Genomic DNA, 24,372 nt, shown 5'->3' on the forward strand with positions numbered 1-24,372 from the left:
TTACCTTGTGCCCTGATTCCCCTCGGGGTAGACATATAGGATAGACCCTGTGATCTTGGTAGGTAGTTATGGAGGTAGTAATGCAGTGAAATATGCTCTCTCTCTCTCTCTCTCTCTCTGTGTGAATGGGTATATGAGTGTGTGTGTGTGTGTGTGTGTGTGTGATTCTGCCCTGTGATTGGTTGGAACTCGGTCCATGGTTCTTTCTATCAGAACCAGCATTAACTTCTTCAGCAATTTGAGCAACAGTAGCTCATCTGTTGGCTCGGATCACATTGGCCAGCCTTCACTCCCCACATGAATCAATGAGCCTTGGCCGCCCATGACCCTGTCACCGGTTCACCACTGTTCTTCCTTGGACCACTTTTGATAGATACTGACCACTGCAGACCGGGAACACCCCACAAGAGCTGCAGTTTTGGAGATGCCCTGATCCAGTCCTCTAGCCATCACAATTTGGCCCTTGTCAAACTCGCTCAAATCCTTACGCTTGTCCATTTTTCCTGATTCTAACACATCAACTTTGAGGACAAAATGTCCACTAATATACCCCACCCAGTAACAGGTGTCATGATGAGGAGATAATCAGTGTTATTCACGTCACCTGTCAGTGCTCATAATTGAATATTCTCATAAAGGAATATTTTGCCAATTCAGCACCTATGGGAGTTATGAATCTGACAGAGCTTACCACCATCACCAACACACCACTAACCAAATATCTTCTGAAAGTACAGTACAGCTCCAGAGAATTGTACAATCGAGCAACGGTGCACTGAAGCTGTTACAGAGGCCCAACGTTCCTGTTCATTTGCTACTATGTGTACTGCTTATGTTTATCTCATTTATAGAACTGAGCAGTTGAGGGTTAAGGGCTTTACTCAACCACTTCCCAGTACATACCTCACACTAAGAATGAAATATTTTGACAAACAAACAAAAAGGTTTTGTAAAACAAACTAAGGAAATGGTGTGAGAGCGGTTAAAAAGTAACTTGTTACTGGAAAAGGATGAAATATTAAGCTAGTTACTAACAAACACCGCTTTCGGTCAAGCTACTCTAATAAACCACTCAAATCAAGGCATTCAAATGAATGAAATTGAATTTTATTTAAATAAGCAAACTTAATTACAGATAAAGGGAATTCCATTGAAACAAACAAAAATACAAGGCAGAAAACCAACAAATAAAACAATTCAGAAACTTTTTTTTTTTTTCCAGAAACGGACCAGTCAAAACAGTACTTAGGTTTCGCCACTGGAACACAGGATTTGTACAATTTTCATTGTTTTTAAATTTTCTTAAAAAAAAAAACAAAACAAACAAACAAACTAAAAAAAAAAACATTTCCAAGCACAAAACAGCTCCAAAAAAGAGGTGATGGTTAGTACCACAGACTGAACTGACCTCCAACTCAACACTGCTGAATACGGTACTCAGCTAATACACGGGTTTCAAACACAACAGAAGGTGAATCGTACAGTCAGTTTATCAGTGACAGCATGATGGCGGAAAAAAATATCTGAATAATAAATACACTGTAGTGGAATATACTGCTAGTTTCTGCAAAACAACTTCAATGGAAGGTTGTTTCAAGCACTGCATCAGTCGGAATCAGTAACACTAATCGGAAAATCAGTGTGAAAATACTTCGGACCTCGAAAATGTTGGAATCCATACTACTGACAGGACGTGTCTGTCTTATTTGATGAAAGACTATATCAGCTACTAATAAAGCACTAAGTGAAAACTGCGCGTTAACACTGTAAACATCAGAGCACAAAAAAAACCAAAAGAATTGTAAATGTTATAGTGTGTATTGTTCCTCAAGTCAAAATAAAGAAGCTCTTCACTACAGTACTGTATTATATGGATTTTGTCCTCTTACAGGTGCTGCAACATACAGTATATCACAAAGTGACATACAAAAAACCCTGTAGCTCTGTTATGCTTTTCGGGGGCATTTATTTTTGGGTCACCTTTGAAGAAAGAGTTCTACATGATCATCTAGTGGGAGTGGTCTCTTCCAGGATGACTCCGCCCTCATTTACTGAACAGATTGATGAGGATGAAAATGATGCAAATCATATCTTATGGCCATTCAAGCCAGTTCAACACTTATGGGAGTTATGTATCTGACAGCGCTCACTACCATCACCAAAATACACCCATCAGGCATAACATTATGACCACCTGCCTAATATTGTGTTGCTGCCAAAATAGCCCTGACCCGTCACGCACTGTGTATTCTAACACCTTTCTATCAAAACCAGCATTCAGTAATTTGATCAACAGTAGCTCGTCTGTTCGATCGGATCACACAGACCAGCCTTCACTCCCCACGTGCATCAGTGAGCCTTGGCCGCCCATGACCCAGTCGCCAGTTCACCACTGTTCCTTCCTTGGACCAATTTTGATAGATACTGACCACTGCAGACCGGAAACACCCCAGAATATATACATAACATTATGACCACCTGCCTAATATTGTGTTGGTCCCCCTTTTGTTGCCAAAACAGCCCTGACCCGTCATGCACTGTGTATTCTGACACCTTTCTATCAGAACCAGCAATAACTTCTTCAGCAGTTTGAGCAACAGTAGCTCATCTGTTGGATCGGATCACACGGGCCAGCCTTCACTCCCCACGTGGATCAATGAGCCTTGGCCACCAATGACCATGTCGCTAGTTCACCACTGTTCCTTCATTGGACCACTTTTGATAGAGAGAGTGTTCCTGCAGACTGGGAACACCCCACAAGAGCTGCAGTTTTGGAGATGCTCTGATCCAGTCCTCTAGCCATCACAATTTGGCCCTTCGTCAAACTCGCTCAAATCCTTACACTTGTCCATTTTTCCTGCTTCTAACACATCAACTTTGAGGACAAAATGTTCACTTGCTGCCTAATATATCCCACCCACTAACAGGTGCCATGATGAGGAGATCATCAGTCTTATTCACTTCACCTATCAGTGCTCATAATGTTATGCCTGATCGGTGTATATTCTGAAAGATCTCACCAGTACAGCCCCAGAGACTTCAATCAAGTGACAATGCACTGATGCTGTAACAGAGGCCTGTGTGGCCCAACGTTCCCGTTCATTTGTTACTATGTGTAGATTTTTACCGCTTATCATTTGAGCAAAACAGTTTTTAAAACAAGCAAAAATCAACAATCTGTCACAGAAGGCTACAAAATGTATGAACTGAACTGAACCCAGTTCAGTTCAGTGATTTTAGCTGCTTGTCATGACCACAGTTCTTCTTTGCAACCTGTATCAGGCCTCGTGGTGATTACGGATCACAATTCTGACGTATTTATGCTGCAGAATGATGACTTATTACGCAGATAAACGCTGGACATAAATTCTCGCCATCATGCCTGTAATGTTTTGCAAACTTGACAGGATATTAGTAGGACTATGGTAGTGAAAATGGAAATATGAGACGATGCATGGTAGAAACTTTACGTGAAATAAAAGCTGTACAGGAAAGGAACAACAGACCTTATACTCTGCAAAAACTGACTATCTAGAGAATATTATAGCTGCGCAGTCCCGCCAGGATTTCACGTAGTGATTTTGCTGTGACTTTTTTTGCAATATTTGTGAAAATAATTGCACGTTTTTTGGTGCAGGGAAAATACATGATAAAAGTGCAAGCAGAGGATTCTCCTTTTAAACTCCTACCAGTAAAAAGAGATATGTAATTACTTTCTATGATCGGCGTATTCATGTTTGACGCATGTGAATCCGTGTTGTGATGACGTCACACGGCAGGTCTCAGCACGGATCTGCAGATAATCTGTAGCAAATTTAGGAAAAATCGCAAGCTCCTTTTGAATATTGTGGAATTTACTGGATTTTGTTTGGCAAAATTCACAAAATCCTGAAGGGACTGTTTTGTGGGGTTTGTAGTTACACAACTGAAACATTCAGAAGTCCATGCATATATGCTGAGATTTTCGAACGGGTAAGGGAACTCTTTTTCTTTACAGCGGAAGGCAATGTGTGGTTTATGGGCAGAAAACAAAGCTGAATTTAAAACAACAACGATAACAACAAAAGAACAGTAGCACCACAGCAGGATGGAGAAAAGCAAAAGCTTATTAGAAGAAAAAGAAAAAAAACCTATTACTACTGTTACTACAAATCTAGAAAAAAATAGTGCACAGTAAAGCAACAGCTGCTGGTAAAAACTAACAAAGAGCAAACCATATGCTTTTCAGTGAGGAAAATCCACTCAATCAAATGCTTTGTGAAAGACTGTGAAAGATTATTTGCATTGTAATGCGAAGGTAGTGAGAAAACAAACGACAACACAGTACTCTATCAGTTCTGAGAGCAGAAGTCTTAAGGAATGTGTGGTGGTGAGGTTTCGGCTGTCGTCTTCCCAGTCATCGCAAAAACAGTACAATAGTTAATTGCTACCACGAATACTGGGTTGCCATGACACCTCAGTTAAGTAAGGTAAACGCTTTCAGTGTAATAACCAATTAAACCATTACAAGAAGAAGAAGAAGAAAAAAAAAAAGGTACCAGTACTGAATCAAAGACAGTGTTGTTTAACAATCGCTATACAGTGCATGTTTGTTCATCTGTGCTAAAAAGGGGGTCAGGTTGGGGATATTAAAGGGTCTAAGTGATGGCCTTTTCACTCAGATATAATGCTTAGCACTGACATCAGGTAAAGCTTTGGCTGCCAGTGAAGTAGTCATGTCAGAGTCAAGTTCCTCTTTTTCTAGCACACTTCTTCTTTGGGCTTCCTACTCAAAAACCACTTCCATAGGAAGTACAGTGCAGTATTGCTGGCCGAGTGTCAGGAGGAAGCAGGTCTCAGCTGTGGTAGCCTGCGGGGGCTGCTTGGTTCTGGGAAAGGCGCATCAACTCCTCGCGGATGGCTTTGATGAGCGAGGCGGAGGAATGGCTGGGAGGAATGGACTCCTCGGGAGGAGCAGACGGAGAGAAACCCAGGCCCATTGAGTCCAGGTGGGCAGGGGGGGCGGACGGCTCTCTCATTCCGCTCCTGGGGGTCTGGAACACAGAGACCAGGGGGTAGTCGAAAGAGTTGAGAACCTGGACAATGGACGTAATGAGACAGCAAGGAAAGGGGGGGGAGGAAAAAGTCAGCAGGAGAGCAGATTTCCAGGGAGAATAAGAAAGTAGGGCGAGCAAAAAGACGTACAGAAAGTGAATATAGTATGGAAAGGTCACACTTACAGGATCTCTGTTCACAGGTCTGAAGTCCTCTTCATGATAAGGCCCCCAGTTTAAGGCACCAGGTTGCCTGCCCTCGTTCACACGGCCTGACAAACCCACCTGTGTCATGTGGTGTAGCTGCGCACCTACACACACACACACACACACACACATTTGTACAATTATGGCAAAATAATTGTAAAGACATTCATACTATTTTCAGATTCTCACACCTGACTGGCCACAAGGTGCATGATTCAAGATCATGAATCCTGAAACAAGTGCTAATAAAATGATAATGAAGTGTTTAAATTGTGATCAGAGACTTGCCATAGAGGCCCTTTTCTCCATTATCATTATCTATAAGAACAACAGATTACTAACAACAGAAATAACTTATTACATAGGGTTCATACATTCTACTTCCAAACCCTACTTCCTATGAGTAGCATGTACCTGCTGTGCCCCCTACTGGCCGAGGCCTGGCAGATGAAGGCGGTTCCTCCATATAGCCCCCTCTGCTGTTGTAGAGCCCCTCCGTCTGCAGCTGCTCTCCACCAACTCCTTCTCCTTGAGGGTAACCACATCCCATACCCGGCCTGCAACGGTCACAAGTCAGCATCAGACACGCCACTCAATTTTGGCACACAGGAATCCGTTCAGAAAGGTCAATGTGGTATGTTATATTATCACTACTGAGCTCTGTAAAGTTGTGGAGTGGAGTTTACCAAATCCTGGGGTAAAAAAATATATGACTTGCTATAATAGAATTTTAACACTGATTTCTGATGTGTCGTGAAAAGTGTAAGTAGCACTACGAGAGACTTGACTGTGGAAAGAACCATCTTCTAAATCAAGCAGTTAATGAAATCCCAAATCAAACCAAAATGCTTTTATCTGTAGGAAGTTCATTTCACAAATGAGGTGCTCATAAAATAATAATGTTTGATCCTAGAGCTCCACAGCCAGAACTAAATAAATGATCCACACAATCAACACATATTCCTTTGTATGGCAACTTTCCATTTCGACATAAAATATACACACACAGATACCCACACAGTGTGTAATGTTCTAGCTCACCTGTGCATTAAGCCTTGTACTGTCGTAGGTGACAGGCCCAAATCAGAATATCTCTGAAAATGAAGACACATTTACACAATTAGACATTTTAAATACGCCCATTTGATTGGTTTCCTCATTGCGAAATAACATATTTCAAGAGAAAAAGGTCAACAGGAAGTGGACTTGGCTGCTCTACCTCAAATTTCTGCCATTTTCCCTACCCACTGGCTAGACTAATCGACTCCTGGTGGGTTTGTGCTCTAGATTAGCGCCAATCTGTTAGGTTTGGAAATACTTTCTGTAAATCATTCCACATGTATGGTGTGAACATTTATAATGATTTTGTTTTTATATTCTAAATAAGGGCCTGTGTGAAGGCCCCTTTCTGATCATGTGACCTCATCTGACTGCAGTTAATCAGCTTTAGTCATTTACACTTGGCTCACACAGAGCTGTTAAAAACTGGATGTAATAAAGATCAAGCATTAACCTAATTCAAATAAAAGCACCGTTAGCACTCCTTCCACTTCGGCGGCCAATTTATTTAGCGCAGTTTCAGATGTTAAATATTTGCTGCATTTAGGAATACTAATCATAAATGCTGCATTTGAGGCAAGGTTGCAGATTGTAATTCCCCACGTCCAACCAGTAAAAGCCACAGAAAACACTCCCTTAATGTGAAATTTCAATTCCACAACTTGCCTTAAGTTCCTTAAGTGACATCAGATGTAAGGTATTCCTTCTCTACTTTTATATTTGTTTCTAACAGTATTGGCTTTAGATCAATTAATATACAGCTACACCGACCAGACACAACATTATGACCACCTGCCTAATATTGTGTTGGTCCTCCTTTTGCTGCCAAAACAGCCCTGACACCTTTCTATCAGAACCAGCATTAACTTCTTCAGCAATCTGAGCAACAGTAGCTCGTCTGTTGGATCGGATCACACGGACCAGCCTTCACTCTCCACGTGCATCGATGAGTCTTGGCCGCCCATGACCCTGTCGCCGGTTCACCACTGTTCCTTCCTTGGACCAGTTTCGGGAACACCCCACAAGAGCTGCAGTTTTGGAGATGTTCTGATCCAGTCGTCTAGCCATCACAATTTGGCCCTTGTCAAACTCGCTCAAATCCTTATGCTTGTCTATTTTTCCTGCTTCTAACACATCAACTTTGAGGACAAAATGTTCACTTGCTGCCTAATATATCCCACCCACTAACAGGTGCCATGATGAGGAGATCATCAGTGTTATTCACTTCACCTCTCAGTGCTCATAATGTTATGCCTGATCGGTGTACAACAATTGGTTAAATCTATTGGACCCTACTAATCATTGTTTTAAGAAGGTAATCAACATTAAAAGTTTTCACTCATATAACTAACGTTAATCTGCTCACTACTTCTTGCTGTTGTTTAATTCTCATCAGAAAACCTTTTTTTGTCGTCCATATCTGTTTGTCGCAGCAAAAAGTGCATCTTACCCCGGAGAAGGGGCTGACCGCAGGGTATGAAGGCCCGCAGGGTCGTGGGCCACGTGATGGAGGGCTGGAAAGAGCTGTATGTTCACTCCTTACACCCATCCCGGGCAGCGTGATGCCTGCATTGGAGGCCTGTGAAGAGGGGGACACTAGGGCAAAAGCATCATCAAGCAGTGAGTGCATTTGCTGCCGGGCCTCCTCTATAGAGGGCTGAGGGGGCAGATAGGGTGGAGGAGCTCCTGAGGGCGACATTGAGCTCAGAAAGACGTCATCAGTTGGGGATGGACTTTGGGCTTCAGGGCCCTGATCAGGATCCGACTGAAAAAAAATTACACGTTAAAAAATGTAAGTCTATTCCAAATGAATGGTTTATATGATCAACATCATTAATCAGTGCTCATACCACATATGCTACATTGTTGACTCCTGGGTATTTCTTGTATGTGCTGTCACTCTCATTAGTGATAAGTCTGTCTCTGTCTGCGTCTGTCAGATCTCCGTTCATCTGCTGCTTCTTTCTCTGCTTGGGAGAACGCTTTTCTCTGCCACTGACACACAGTTACACTGAATGAGTCGGCTTGTATTGAATGGAGTAAACAAATATAAACACACCCTTCCTCTTCCTAACCTTTTCTTGGGCTCAGTGTAAAGGGGGGGCACACGGCTATCCGGGTCCAAGATCTTATCAATCTGCATTTGAGCCTTCTGGTAGATGCGGTCCTGCTCTTTGGCATCCCCCAGGCTGTCCATGAGATCATCCATGGCGGGGAAGTCATAGTGGCCCTTCCTCTTAGCCCTGAGACGGATCTTATTGCGATGGTGTTCGATCTCAGACTTTTGCCTCAGAGCAACCTGAATCTGTGTATGGAAGAAAGCCAGGAAACAGGAGTGGGAAAGAGAGAGAGAGAGAGAGAGAGAGAGAGAGAGCTATAACTGTTTACAATTCTGGCAAAGTTTCCTGTTGTGTAATGTTATGAGTTTTACTAGGCAAATCAATTCTGCCATACAGAAGAGGGGTAGCTTGGCAGAAGAAAAATATAATTTACAAAATGTTTCCCTCAGCACATAAACATACAGCACAGCCCTATACTCATATACTTTTTTTTTTTTAAATTATATATATAATTTGGTTTTATTAAAAGTTAAAGATATATATAAAAATTCACATTTCTGGTGCCACCTTCAGACATGCAATTCCGACTTTTATTCATTTGATTGATTTATGGAAATTACTTTCTTAAAATTGATCCAAGAACATTTACATTTCTGCCATTTGGCAGACACCCTTATCCAGAGCAACTTACAATTTATCTCATTTTAATACAACCGAGGGTTAAGGACCTTGCTCAGGGGCACAGCAGGGGCAGCTTTCTGGACCTGGGATTTGAACTCACAACCTTCTGACCAGTAGTCCAACACTTTAACCACTAAAGCTACCACATCTACTGTTAAAGAAAGTTACAGTGTTCAGTGTTAAGTTATTCACCTCCTTGTTCATCTTGGCGTTGTCACCAGCCTTGGTGTCGACCGCAGGGCAGGGTAAGGGCAGAGCAGGCATGGGCTGCATGGCAATCAGCTGGATCTTGCTGGAGAAGCGCTTGTTGGCGCCGTCTGTCGAGCGGGACATCCGGTCCACGTGCTCAAAAATGGAGGCTGATGATACCTGCTCATCTGCACCATTCAGTGGAGGAGGACCTACAGACAGCAAAGCATTATCATAATACTGTTACACAGTTTACATTGTGTGCACACTGATTTCCCATTTCTCCATCATTTCTGTGATTCAGAAATACCGCTCTCACACGTATTACACTATAAACCATTTTGTCTCATATCTTTCCTGTCCAGCAGGGGGCAGTGTTTGCTGTCACTTCATGCACACTAACTTTCATTCATAGTAAAACATTTACTACCCCAGTAAATAGGTTGAGGGGTTGATTCCTAAAGATGAATGATCATTTTGGAGACAGAGATATCAGTTTGCAGGGTTCATCATCTATAATCACACTATAAGGAATAAATAAGGTTTCTAGTTCTATAACTGCAATTGCATGCTTACACAGGATTTCAGAAAAGATCAGTCTTGTGAAATAGAACAGATCATTAAAAAGCCAGGCAAAAGATGAAGGGGAAGATCACACAGGTCTACTTAAACTCCACTAGCTCTACATAATAGACCAGAGATTCTCTTACCAATCTTATTTCTCCCTGAGAGCCACAACAAATAAAAGAGTGAAAACGTAAGATACAAAGGAGACCCCTTTTGTGAATATTAAGAAGAAGAAATGAATAAACAACAAGCTTTCATTACATTTCCTGATAGAGATTCGGAGGTGTGTACGAGTGACTACAAGTGTAATACATGTTAAGGCTGATTTGGTCAGATTTCAGGCATTAGCAGAGGCAGGAGATCAGCTCATTCCTCAACACTGAGCCTGGATTAACTAGCACTGGCTGACTGGAAAAGGAGGGGAAAGGGGGGGGTGTGACATGAGATGGTTCAAGCAAGAACTCATGAGAGATTAACATCTTCCCCCTTTTAAGCATTCTTTAAACAACACAGACCAAAGAAAAGAAAGACCTATTTCCCACAATGTCACTTCAATCGCATGTCTGACTATATTTCTTTTTAAAGCTCTCTTTTCTCTTTCCTCCCTTTGTGTCATCACACAGCCACACATCATCTCATTTCACCACATATGTATATATATATATAATCATGACTCATTTATAGCACTACAACATGGAACAGTTATCTTGCCGTTTAATCCATTAGGGGCCATCTTACGAGGTTGCTTTGGATCACTGGACAGTCCTGTCTGTCTCGGGTTCGCCTTCGGTGATTCCCTCTCACTGAATGGCTCGCTTCCCAGAGAATCGCCATCGGAAGGCGAGATCCTTATAAAACATAACCCACAGCAAGGAATTCATTTATAGTCAGAGCACGGGCAGAATAACCTTTAATAGAGATTCATAATGGCTTCAAAATGTGAACTGAGAATAATCTTAATTTATATGCTCCAAGACTAAAGTGGCTGCTAGGCCTGACGTGATCAGTGAATTCTGCCAAATGATTAATTGGAAAACATGTAATTGTGATGAATAATTTCATTAGATTTTATGCCAAATGCATTACATAGGCGTAACAATTTTGACATTCATAAACATTGATCATCATAGATCAAGTTTTACATTTACACTGTCAAATAATAATAATAATAATAATAATAATAATAATAATAATAATAATAATAATAATGATGATTTATAAATATGCACATACAAATAAAAATACGTTACTGGACACTATATAACTATAAAAATAAAAGAAAAAAAATTATGACTTAAATAAATAAATAAATAAATAAGGATTCTTCTGTACTAATGTCCTATGTCTTACTCATTAACGCTAACGCTTATATTATTGTGTTTGATCAGAACACTACAAATACACTTTAATGGTGCAGACAATTGGTCCAGAAAATAACTATATATTTATTTACACTGAAACATGATTGTTGATTTTAACAATTAATTTAAAATGTGATTAAATAATGATAATGTAGTAATTGTGACAGACCAAGTAGCTGCACTGACTAACAAAATAACTAGGAAAATTTTCTAATTTAGTGAAAAAAATGATTCCAAATTCACATTATGAAAAGGAAACGCTGCTTCATCATTAAAACATTCCTTTGCTCACACAATAAAAAAGTACTGCATTAATCACTGCTCTAATTGTGTCAGCTCGCATCTTCATCCTACTAAAAGATTGACGTACAGCACAATGTAGACTCGAAGATTTAAAAGGAGGTGTGTGAAGATATTGATATATTTCTGATAGTGCGCCATCAGTTACGATATTACTGAGTTACACAGGTCATCTTTTAGGACTGTCTGGTCAACTTGGAAGCTTAGGATTCAATAAATTACAATTTGCAACAACATCATAGAAAAATACATCAAATAAAATATAGTAAAGTGTCAGTGTTGTGTATTAATTTAGCCAAATGGTTCCAGTCTGAGAATTTTGATTTCGTTCTACTTCTGGCACATGGATGTGAATAAGGTTTGTCAGATATCTGTGATTTGCGATGTCAGATGATCTGTGCGGTAAGTGAACAGGCCTAGTCCCTTGCCTCATGCCATTACTCTGATGCATGAGCTATTGATCTGTGGGTAACATAGAAAACGCTTTTAAAAAGACTTTCATTGATTTACGGAAACCTCATTATTGATGGGAGCTCTTTCTTAAATTTGATGAACACGTGTTATTTTAATCTGACTATGGTCCCTGATGAAGAAGTTCATTTAAAAGGATGTATGTGATTGTCCTATAGACCACGCTGTCTAACTACGGCATGTCTGATTCCTCATTCTGGATGCTAAAACGGAGTTGCTTACTGTCCCCTCCTGTGCTGGCTGTTACGAGAGGCCTTGGTTGAGGAGCCTTTGGATTTGGGCGTGGAGGCTTCGGTGTTCTCGTTGCCGCTCGGGTCTTTAGCTGGCGCTGGTGCCGGTAACGGTTCCTGGATCACTCTGAGGTCATCCTTACTGTGCTGGCCCAGGTGTAGCTTGGCAAAGTCGAAGCCCTTAACACTGGGAGTCTGCAGCTGGAGAGAGAGAGAGAGAGAAGGAGGGAGGAATTAATGTGCATGGATGGAAATAACAGATAAGTGCAGAGACGTAAAGGTGGAGTGAAAGAGACTGCGGGGCCTGAGAGAGAAAGAAACAAAAGCTTGGAACAAAATCTAGTTAGGATCTGATTTATGGGGTTCCTGATTGCAGAATTACACACTTAAGCTGTGCTTGAATTGCAGAAATGCAGCAGAATTGTAGTGTAAGGAATGAGTACTGGCTGGAGGCAGAGCAGACAGACAGGCAGTAAAGAAGAGAGTGAGCAGGTCTGTCGCCTTGCCTATCTGCAGCTGGATAAAGGACCAGACAAGCACAACAAGCATGGCTCTTAACAATGCAGCTTAATGTCAACAACACGTTATCTCTAGAGACAGACAGACAGACAATACAAAACCCATCCGCAACAAATGGGGAAGACTTATGATTACAAAAGAAAAGCTGCAATTCTTGTTTATATATATATATATATATTATCTAGTATATTAGACGGTGCTAGTTTCAGACAATAAAAGTCCAGCTATCTTTATGAAGATGTGCTAACCTGTTAATCCTCTGGGGATGTGTACAGTTCTCTATTTTGAGTGTAACTAAGGCTGTTTATAAATAGGACCAAGCCTGAATACAATTAAAATGTCTCTTCCCCATGTGTCTAAGAACAGGGACTGAATCTAGGACGTGTAGAATGCTCTAATAAACAGGGATTAACAAAGAAGCATTTATACACATCTGGTGTTCGGAGTAATTTTCCAATTTCTGCTTATCAAATTTATGACAAGGGCTTGCCAGCTACAGGGCATACAGACTGCAACAGCGCCGTGAATTACAGCTCTTGTACCTCGGCTTTTTTCACTCCCTCTTTCAACTTTTCCTTCATCACTTTTTTTGGCACGTCTTCCTTTACCTCTTCCTCCTCCTCTTCTCTTACATTCGCTTGTTTCTTACTGCTTGTGGCAGCAGAGATAGGTTTCTGATTTAAAAAAATTGGGAAAAAACAAGACATGGGTTCAAGTATTTTTGTTTGAACTAGAGAATCAGGATGACTAAAAGGTTCCTACAGGAAGACAAACAACACTGTTATCTACGGGGAAGAAATTCTCTCAACACAAAACTTCTCAGCTACCATCTACCTCCTCCTCCTCCTCCTCTTCTTTCGCATTGTCCTCGTCCTCCTCCTCTTCCTCCTCCTCTTCTTCTTCTTCGTCCTCCTCCTCTTCCTCACTACTCTCTACCACTAATAGCTTTTTACTCTTGACTGGGGTCATTAACCTCTGGAGTGAGGGTATGGATTTCTGTATTGAAGTGGTGGACTGGATGGGGATTGAAAGTGAAAATACGGTGAGGAAGAAATAAAAGGAATGGAGGTCAATGGCTGAGCCATAAGGTAAAGTAGTGGCAATGACAAAGGACACTATATGAACACAATCTGATGTCAACCTTATAACATTAAGTTGGATTCTTTCTAATGAATAAGAGGTGACATAGCTTTTTGACTTGGGATGTCATGTGTATGAAGTGGCAAGAGATATTGGAAAAAGAATATTCGATATAGAAATATTTGAGGAAAGAGCTTCTACAGATGCCCTTGATTAGCTTGTGCTCACAGATGCCCATGATTAGCTAGTGTTACTCTGATCGACGGGGTGGACAGAATACGCCACGCTTTCCAGAGATCACAGCCTAATGTACTCGCTTGGCTCCTAGCCATGGATGTCTTTGGCATGGTTGGGATTCAAACTCCTCTGTTGCACCAGTCAGGAGCTGGACTATTACAATTTCTCACTGTGACTGAATAAAGGATGAAGAGTCCGCTTCCGTAAATGAAGGATGACAACAGTAGCAGTCACTATACACCCATAAGGGTTAAAACTAGGAGTGACCTGTTGCTCACTAATGTAAACATTAGGATGGCAAGCTGGAAGGATGGGATAAAAATCATGACAGTCTGCGTTGTGTGGAACATCATTAAATGTAATAAAGAATATGAACACCGCTGCTGTGCATTTATGAATATATGTTACAGGGTTTATCTGTCAGGAGTGAGAGGAAGAGTGTCATGGCTGTAGGTAAATGACAGACACATGGGGCAGTGGTGGTTCAATGTTTAAGGCTATTGGTTGTCGATCAGAAGGTCTGGAGTTCAAGCCCCAACACTTCCAAGCTGCCACTGATGGTCACTTGAGATAGGCCTTTAACCCTATCAGCTCCAGGGGTGCTGTATCATAGCTGTCCTCGTGCTCTGACCCTAACAAGCTGCGATATGGAAAGAATAGACTGTGCTGTAATGGACATGGAACAGAAATGTATTTGTTTTAAACGGTTCAGTTGCCTAAATACCAGATTATTTTAAATATAGTCCTGGCTCCAATGTTGTTACCAGTCTGGGTTTTAGAAGAACGTAGGACTTCTGAATCGCTACAACAACCACAGAACCAGCTCAAGCAAAGTGTTTTAACTCAGATATGACCTCAGACACCAGGGAAAAACAGGGATTGGGAATCAATATCACATCAAATTGCATTATGGGATTGTTCCACCCATTTGGCATGGTTCGTTTTTTTTTTGTTTGTTTACATGCAATAACCTACTGTGAGAGGTTCAAGAGACGGCTGTTTTATTGTAGGTTTTAGGATTTGTCATGCTTAGTGAATCAAACCAGAAGGGCAACAAACTCCAGACATACTTCAAATAGCATATGTATAAAATTAGTACTTATTGACAGCGTGGATCCATACAAACTCCCAAACAGAGTGGAGTAATGATTCTGGTATTTGGCTTAAGCGCCTATGCTATTGAGCAATTTATTAAAGCTACAGGAAGCCATAAAGTCATAACACAGGGCCCTGATTACTCTCTCCACATCAATATTTGCCCTACTTTGTTATATATATATATATATATATATATATATATATATATATATATGTCTATATTTAATCATCAAATAAGCATATATTACCTTCAAAACTTTGCTTTGTGCTGATGAAACGGGTGCTGATGTGGCAGTTTAAAATACAACAATATTATGAAACTAAATAACTAACCAGGACAAATGTCTGTATAACCCTGACAAAATGGCAGTCTAACCACAAGACATTGTGTCACTTTCCTTAGTCCTATATACAAAAAAAGGACTTGAAGATTGGAGTGGCACCGAGTAGGCCAAATCAGTCCCCCTGAGATGAGATAAGCAGCAAGCAGACAGAGCAGAGACACTCAGGAGCCCAGTAGCTGATTAATCGTTATCTGTTAACTCGAGAAACGCGACACACAACAATGCTTTTCCGTCTGTGTGATTTTCCACTTGCTTCAAACATCTGAGTAAATGTCATTAGAGTGAGCTTTTCTCTCTTACCTTCTGCCTCTGTTGGACAGTGCTCATGGTGTCTGGCTGAAACTCCAGTTTGTCCGTGCGGCACAGTTTCCAGTACAGTATGCTTATGATGATCATCACCACCAGCACAGGCACCACCACTCCTACTATAATCCATGTGTTAGTATTCTCTGTCTCAGTTGGCACAGACGCCTGCTTCTCCACAGCTGGACACACGACACACAAAAGTACAAGCATTCCTATAATATTGGAATAAATTATGGTACATATAATATACACCTGTATGGTGACTTCCTGGTCAATTTGTTCGTGTGCTATGGAAAAACTGGATGGAAAAAAATCTAATTCAAATTGCTCTCATAATGCTGTGAATGAAAGCAAAACTTCTCAGAGCCCCATTGGTGCTGGGCCTTTGCTCAGGTATGATGTTTAGTCTGAATATGTCACACGGTTGCCTCTGGAGTGCTTGTTAGGAATCTAAATATAAATCTACATCTGGATTTCTGTAAGGCTGCTTTGTGATGATTAAATGAAATTGTATTTTCCTGTTAAAGCTTGAGAACGTTAGCAGCATGGCGAGTTAGATGATGCCGATAGACAGCGGGGACAGCCGCAGGCCTCTTGATACTCTGCTGTTATACAATAGGAAATGGCTTCATTAAGTCTAATGATGGTAGATTTCTTTTTTTGTGCTGTAGGTCAAACAGCTATAAATCCACCAGCACAAACACTGCCAGATAAAGAAGCCAAGGTCTGTGGAGGACATGTTCGTTAAACCCTACCCTTCCATGTTTACGGTGTGGAAAATGTAATTATTTGGCGTTCAGATACCAACAGCCAACTGGCATTGAGTAATGCAAGGCCAGTAAAATAGTTATGATTAAAAACAACATTAAATGAAAGCTTTCTAACCAACTGCCTGCAGGGAACACAGAGCACAGCGAAGTGGTGTGTTGTGGGGGTTTTATAGGACGATACTTACGTTGCGCCAGAACACCCTGGATACGGTATCCCAGCAAGATGGCCGCATGCTGTACGTCCAGCCTGTTGAGGAAGTTTGCGGTGGTGACAGCAGGCAACCTTTCACCATTAGCACCTTCCACAAAGTAGATCATCTCCAGAGGGTCATCTGGTTCTGCTAGGCGTGTGACCTGCACAATCTGCACAAGTCATAGATATATATATTTACACACAAGATAAGATGTCCAAATGCACATTATTTATTCTGAAGTAAAACTCACTGTATGAATAATGTACAGTGTTGCTTCAGCTTGTCAGTTGGTTTTCTTTTACTATGCATTATATTTTTGCAAATGGTCATTAGTTACAGTAAAAGATAAAAGAAATTCATTTCGAAAACACACACACACACAAACACACACCCTACAAATAGCAAGAGGTTTTTTCAGGTCATTGTGGTAGAGAATCTGGACACTAAGCTGGAGTTACTGGGGTGGAAAAGGACAGCACACAGCCTCATCTGGTCTTAACTGTCACTTGGCTTGGGTCTTCATGCCACAAATGATCATTTCTGGGCAAATTGCATGAAACACCTTCCCGATTTGTACTCGTATGCAGCCATTATGTATTTTTACACTCATGGTGTTTTATTTGTGTCATATTCACATTTAGCCAATTAGTAACACATAAAGGAGACGTAGACAGTCCTGCAGTATGTATTATCAATATCAGCAGTGAGGTTGTCTGAGTGTGCAGTGGGGGTTGCTGTAAAACCAGGCCAGTCTTTAATCACCCTGCCAGCTCCTTGCTGTGAAAGCGGTCTGCCCTGCTCTTTATGTGTCCCATGAAAAAGGGAAAATCTCTCAGCAGAACAGACGCGTGATTCTAGAGTGACTCTGTCTGAGACGAGTCTTCAATAATTGATCTCCTATCAGCTAACCATCCAAGGAGCGGAGAATAGGGACCAGTGAGTGGCTCCTCAGTTTAGGGATGAATAGAAGCTGTTGCTATGGATACTGCTGGGCTAAAAAATGGTGATGAGCTGAGGAGCGCAGGTGGTGACGGGAGCCATAGAGAGTGATCCATTAAGAAGCCAGAGAGGCAGAGGACGTCCACACAGGAAGAATACGATAATGAGGGTGCCCATTTCAGCCGACACACATCTGGAGCATGTACACACACTAACACACACACACACACACACACAGCCCAAAATACAAACCAATGCAATATCTGGATACCACAGATGACAGTTTAATATTATTTTTAACATCCATATCTTCGGAATCTTCACCTTTTCCCCCATAAAAAAGACAACATTAATAGAGAATATAAAGAAGTGGTACTGGGGGATTTGTGATCTGTTACCTGTACGCTGTTGTTGCCCACACTGGTGGCTCTTTTAAGGCGTCGGCCTGCAGAGAGCCCCTCTCCAAGCAGCAGGGCTAGTCTCCTCTCCATCTTTGCCTGGAAAATCCTATCACTCACATCCTGATCCATCACGCCCAGCAACACTACACAACAGCAAACACAAATATATACATTATGACATTGGAATATAGATGCTCTAGAATCAGATTTCAAATTTCAGTCTGTACATAACTACTCAGAATTTACATGAGAGTTGCACACACAGAGTGAAGGTGAAGACAGAAGGTGCATCCCAAATCGCATACTTGTGTTCATGCTTCATGCACTCAGTGTGTGATTTAGTTTTCACAATCAAATATATATATGTACACACACACACTGACCAGGCATAACATTATGACCACTTGCCTAATACTGTGTTGGTCCCCCTTTTGCTGCCAAAACAGCCCTGACACGTCATGCACTCTGTTATCTGACACCTTTCTATCAGAACCAGCATTAACTTCTTCAGCAATTTGAGCAACAGTAGCTCGTATGTTGGACACGCCTTCGCTCACCACAAGCATCAGTGAGCCTTGGCCACCCATGACCCTGTTGTCGGTTCACTACTGTTCCTTCCTTGGACCACTTTTGATAGATACTGACCACTGCAGACTGGGAACACCCCACAAGAGCTGCAATTTTGGAGATGTTCTGATCCAGGTGTCTAGCTATCACAATTTGGCCCTAGTTAAACTCACTCAAATCCTTACGCTTGCCCATTTTTCCTGCTTCTAACACATCAACTTTGCTGCCTAATATATCCCACCCACTAACAGGTGCCATGATGAGGAGATCATCAGTGTTATTCACCTGTCAGTGCTCATAATGTTATGCCTGATTGGTATATATATATATATATATATATATATATATATATATATATATATATATATATATATATATATATATATATATATATATATATATATATATAAACAGCTCTGAAGCTGGACTTTAGTGCACTTTTCTTGCACTCTATCAGCTCGAGTGAGCAGCAGCATTAAGTGTTCAGTGCTTGTTCAGGCATTTGTGGACATTGTGATAAATATAGTGTACATTAGTGTAAATAGTGTATTCACACATTACTTAATTTCATGACCTTAATTTGATATCTCAGAGCAAAAAATAAATAATTGTTCACTCATTGTTTAATTAAGCCAGACTTGCAGCAATTAATGTGTTAATTACAATTCAGAATAGTCATACAGCAATATATTGGCAATTTACAAGACTTTTATTAGAAGATTTCTGTTATCATCCTATTAGTCTTTTTAAAATTTGATTTATTGATTTATTTATTTTTTTTTACATTTTTTTCGTCAATATTAGATTTTGCATCAAAGGAAAAAAAGCCTTTTCCTTTGCAATTTCCTACCTCAATCAGCATTTTTAAATTATTTTTTCATTTCTTAGGGCTTAAAGGCAAAGTGCTTGTGTTTAAAGGCAGTGGTTTAAGACGCTACTGAAAACACATCTTGACTGTTTGTACTCAAAAGCAGCCTGCCAGCCATGGAAGAGATAAGATAGATAATATTTTACATTTAAAAAAATGACTAATGCATGTGTGTAACCCTTCCCTCCCCTGTATAAATATTATCATTAGCAATTTTTAGTCACCAGCTCTGGATATAGCACTTCAGCAATCAATGTGCTTTAGTTTGGACAAGCCTCATGACAGCATAAAAAACTATTTAGCCAAATAAACGGAGACAAGCTTAGCATACATTACCTGTCCTCACCCATGAAGAGCGCAACAACTGTGAGGTGTTCAGCTCTGGGTAGTGAAATGCTAATGACAAAAGAAATGACACCATCATTCTCATACAGTAATCAGTTAACATTAAATGACTGCGGTTGGTGCTGATGGATAATGGGACTCACGTTCTGCGATCTGCTGAACAGGGTATCCCAGGTAGTAGCTAAACTCCACCACGCTCAGACGTCTCAGCCGACTGCTGACCTCTGACCCTAGTACGTACCCTTGAGTATCACGTACCACGAATGTAATGTCCACCGGGCCATGAAGCTGCCTCTGCGTTGGTCCTACAGAGCTCATGGTGATGTTCAATATCTGAAATAGTTAAGCTCTTGTGAGTTTGTTATATAGGAAAATATAATAATGTTAATGTCTGAAACAAAACCTGACAAACATGAATTAAATTCTAACTCAATGTGGACAGAAGGTTTGTCTCAGTAGTCAGTATTTAATTAAAATGGGGATGATGTGTGTATGAGAGCATCAGCTCAAGTGTGTTAATATGTCAAAACTCAGAGCCGTGTAACAGTCCAAGTCTCCTGCACTGCAAATTTCACTCATTTGTTTAGTTGCCTTGACAACTGTGGGGTTGAATAGTGCATGTTCTTCTCCCAAAATCCAATCAAAGCAGCTGGCTGAGAGTGATGTCATTTCAGTGTACGGGAAGCAATCTATAGAAATTGCTTCCAATCAGCAAGCACAGCGGCAATCAGTGAAAGAAAAACAGCATGTCTGCTACACTGCTGCTACATGTCAAAACAGCCCCACAATAAAACCCTACCGTATTTCTGAGACGGATTTAATCATACGCCATGAATTGCGAGCACAAATGGTCCATTTTCTAAAGAGTATAAAAAGTATGGTGAGGAGCTCAAGAGGACTAGAGGAGCTCAGAGCTGAGTCATTGCTGTCTTTCTGCAGACTTTACAATTCTAATCTGTATGGTTATGTGTGAAGTGATCCTTACGTGTACGGTAAAGTCCGTAGACTCCTTTAAGCGACGGCGCACTTCAGAGAAAGCGTGAATCAGGCCTCTTTCGATGTGTTCGATAAACGTGCACACATGCATGTCTATGTGAATGGGCACAAACTGAAGCACTGCAGAGAAGGAGTACAGAATAAGAAATCATCAGATGCTTTAATTTTAGATTTTAGACACTAAATAATCATATACAGAGACTTTAGCTATCACAACAATACACAAATAAAACACTTGCATAGAAATGCACCAGGTTGTGAATAGGTGATGTGTGTGTCTATACCTGAATGGATGCAGTACTGTAGGCCTGGCTCAGGACTGATTGGGGAAACACTGAGAATGGTGTCAGACGTGTATGTATACCGTCTCAGAGCGTTCATTACTGATATGGCTGTGTAGACAACAGGACCAGACACAGCCCGAAACACAAAGTCTGGAGGGGATTTCACCACCTAAACACACACACATACACAAAATAAAACAAGATTCAAATTGAAAGCGAATCCAACATTAACACACAAACATAATTTGCCCGTGAGAGATTACTATGGGTGGAAATACAAACATCAACATGAGCTCTTTCTTAAAAAGAGCTGCAAGGAAACGAGTATCTGAAGCTCTTTAATCTATGTGTTTATGTTATATTCGTAGAAGGGTTTCACTCTATGAAGCCTATCTCTCCATGGTCTGATTATATGAAATGAACAGATAAAGTGAGGCAGGAAGAGCTGTGTATATCCGGATTGACTGTCGAGAGCCGACGTGAAGCTTGAGGGCAGACGGTTTGGCGGCTTTTAACACGAATGCTTACAATTGTTACACTAAGCATTAAAAACTATCCTATTTCTTAACAATCACCAAAAATTCACTTAGATAAACTTGTCCCAAAGCAAAAGCAACCACTACCCTGAGAGCTAAAAAAAACCCCAAAACTAATACAATAGTTCAAGAATATTAAAGTTCACCTGCAGTTCAACCGATCGATTGAATTCAGCTTTGAGGATCTCTCTGACTTTTGCTTTTGCGTAACCAGCGGTGGAGCCGAGTGGAAAACCTGTGGGAGATGGGTAAGACATCATTCCTGGAGAAAAGATCTTTTCTTCTTTATTCAGACAAGTACTAGTACTGCCTTATTCTCTAAGCAAACAATCACTTGTTTAAACTGATATACGTATGAATATGCATGTTAAAAGACATATTAAAACAGAAAATTAAAAGAGAGAGAGAGAGGGAGGGAGAGAGAGAGAGAACTCACCGACTCGCACTAAGTAGGTATCAGGTTTAGTAATGTTGCAGAGATACTCTCGGACAGTGGTAGTCTGAACAGTAGAAGGCTGGGTTGTCACTGAAGGGGTTGTAGTCAGAGTTGTAGTATTAAACACCTCAGTTGTTGGACTCGGAGTAGTCACAATTGTCTCATTGTATAATACTGAAATGGTAGAGACTCCTGGCTTGCTGATTGTTGTTACGATTCCTTCATCTGTAACCTCATTGAAAGGGCTCTCGGATCCTGTGAACCCCTGGTCAGCCATTTCGGTCACAGGAAGGGCAGAGGTGCTGTTGAGGGTTGAGTCAGTGGGTGCTGTAGAGGCGTTATATGTCTGGGTGAACACATTACTGAAGAGTGAAGTAGTAGGGAGTGAGGTCTCTGGCAAAGTGGAGTTGATAGACCAGTAGGTGTTTGTGGAAGTCGAGTATATGACGTCATGTTCCTCTGAATCAGAGGGTGGGAAAAACACTGATGGGGAGGTGCTGCTGGCTATGGTGGAGGAGACAGATTCCGTGTTAATCCAGTCAGGAGTTGTGGCCAGATCCCACAGGGAAGATGAAAAGTCCACAGAAGGTGTTAACGCTGAAGAGTACAAAAAAGGAAACGTACTATTTGTTAGACTAGGTCTTATGTCTGACAAATCCAAATTAGTAGTGTTGGACAATTCAAATCCTGAGATGTCTGTAGAAGATTCTTCAGGCCAGGAGTTGTTGTCCATGGGCTGCAGGTCCTCTCCATACATTGCTGTTAACATGGGACTGGGTGGAACAGTGTAGGTGCTGGTAGTGCTTACTGACAGGGGAAGGGAGAAATATTTGGAAGTGGTCTGGTTGCCCCGTTGTTCTGTCAAGCTTTCATTATTCTTAGTGAGTTGAATATTGTAGTACTCCAGACTATTCATATCAGGCAGAAGAACATCACTGGGCTCAATGGTAACGTCAGGCCAGCTAGAATATGACTCTGAAGTTTCACTGAGTATGTTGCTCTGATCTGCCGAGGCACTGGAATGCACTGCTGTAGGATGGATGGCTTGGACACCCACGTGAATAGTGCTGGAAAATGTTACTTGGGTTGGAATACTGTTGGGAACACTGCTTAAGGTAGGTGTTACACTTTGAGATATTGTCATTTTGCTACTGGTTACTGGGAGAGTACCAGATGAATTTTGGGTAGTACTGAAGGCCATGTTAAGATTTGTGGTAACATGTCTATCAGGGACAGTTTTAGAGGGACTGGGAGAAAGGTATCTTGTGGACAAAGGAATCATTGCCCTTGTAGGAAAAGATGTATCATAAGATTCAGAGTTTGAGTCCTCAAAGTCGTACATGTCAGAGGGTAAATTGGTCACCAAAGAATAGTCGTCTGCCTCAGATCCCATGTAGGACATTGTTTCCAGGTAATCACCAGAACCAGAACCATAGTCTACATCCATAGTGTTTGTTGGGAAGTAGACCTCTGGTGGACCCATCGTTGGTTCTATGAACGATGTGGTCACATGATAATTTCCAAAAATGGCATGACTTGGATATAACTGATGATCATCTAGGGTGGCATCATTTTGGACATTTAAGTCATGACTAGGGACTAAATGATTAGAAAGTTGTTCTTGGGTTCCATATGTAGTGTCATTATTGCTAAGTCCTTCTGCTTGTAATTCAGGTGGTGCAAATGGTGGTTCTGCAAAAGATTCCAGCCCAGCTGAAGAGACATTTGATGAAGTCTGTGACAGCTGGATGCCTGAATGTACTGCAGGACCAGAGAGAGGTTCTGGATTAGGGATATAACTTGGAGGGGGCATCAGTGCTGAGGCGTATACACTGTTGATGGTGTGACTATAGTAGGACTCTGAGGCTTTGGGTGTGTGAGTGCTAGGCAAGATGGATAAAGTCCTATGGATGTCACTGGACCTTCCCAGGGCTTCAGAGGATGTATATAGTAAGGTGGTGGGTGAAGCTGTATAATGTGTCAATTCCATCAGAGATTGCTTTGCTGTGCTGGAATCCGACAAAGACCAATCTAAAGAATATAAAATATAAACAGAAAAATTGTATTAGTGTTGGATCAATGTAAGAACTATCTGGTGTTGGAAGTGCCCTTTCTTGTTTTTCACCCCTCAAAGATTGGCTAAGATTTTTAGCCAAAAAGATTAGGGTTAACATTCTAAGCAAGTTCTACAAAAAGCTCATAACTCATAATATCTACTTATGGAATCATAATGGAGACTTGTGTTTTAAAGACTATAATTATATTCATGCTGCATCTGGTCCAGTCTAAACTAG

At 41.1% G+C, this 24,372-nt stretch overlaps 1 protein-coding gene across 3 annotated transcripts in view; it reads right to left on the reverse strand.

Moving 5' to 3' along the window:
* Window positions 1-1,085: 1,085 nt before the first annotated feature.
* si:ch211-1e14.1 (UPF0606 protein KIAA1549) overlaps window positions 1,086-24,372 on the reverse strand; it is a 48,650-nt gene continuing 25,363 nt past the window's right edge. The window contains exons 3-21 of one of the 3 annotated variants that reach the window (XM_058387978.1): window positions 22,079-24,109; window positions 21,789-21,877; window positions 21,107-21,275; window positions 20,812-20,942; window positions 19,970-20,159; window positions 19,818-19,877; window positions 18,044-18,189; window positions 16,698-16,875; window positions 15,737-15,921; window positions 12,151-12,359; window positions 10,535-10,644; window positions 9,233-9,441; window positions 8,375-8,604; window positions 8,150-8,294; window positions 7,750-8,064; window positions 6,282-6,334; window positions 5,655-5,797; window positions 5,220-5,344; window positions 1,086-5,075 (exon numbers count right to left, since the gene is read on the reverse strand). In XM_058387978.1, the coding sequence (XP_058243961.1) occupies window positions 4,836-5,075; window positions 5,220-5,344; window positions 5,655-5,797; window positions 6,282-6,334; window positions 7,750-8,064; window positions 8,150-8,294; window positions 8,375-8,604; window positions 9,233-9,441; window positions 10,535-10,644; window positions 12,151-12,359; window positions 15,737-15,921; window positions 16,698-16,875; window positions 18,044-18,189; window positions 19,818-19,877; window positions 19,970-20,159; window positions 20,812-20,942; window positions 21,107-21,275; window positions 21,789-21,877; window positions 22,079-24,109 (4,958 nt within the window). In that variant the 3' untranslated portion in view covers window positions 1,086-4,835. Of the gene's footprint in view, window positions 5,076-5,219; window positions 5,345-5,654; window positions 5,798-6,281; window positions 6,335-7,749; window positions 8,065-8,149; window positions 8,295-8,374; window positions 8,605-9,232; window positions 9,442-10,507; window positions 10,645-12,150; window positions 12,360-15,736; window positions 15,922-16,697; window positions 16,876-18,043; window positions 18,190-19,817; window positions 19,878-19,969; window positions 20,160-20,811; window positions 20,943-21,106; window positions 21,276-21,788; window positions 21,878-22,078; window positions 24,110-24,372 lie in introns of all 3 variants that reach the window. The other 2 variants (XM_058387979.1, XM_058387977.1) reach the window with 2 other exon arrangements.

This window comes from Hemibagrus wyckioides, linkage group LG04, assembly GCF_019097595.1.
Source record: "Hemibagrus wyckioides isolate EC202008001 linkage group LG04, SWU_Hwy_1.0, whole genome shotgun sequence".
NCBI lineage: Eukaryota > Metazoa > Chordata > Actinopteri > Siluriformes > Bagridae > Hemibagrus > Hemibagrus wyckioides.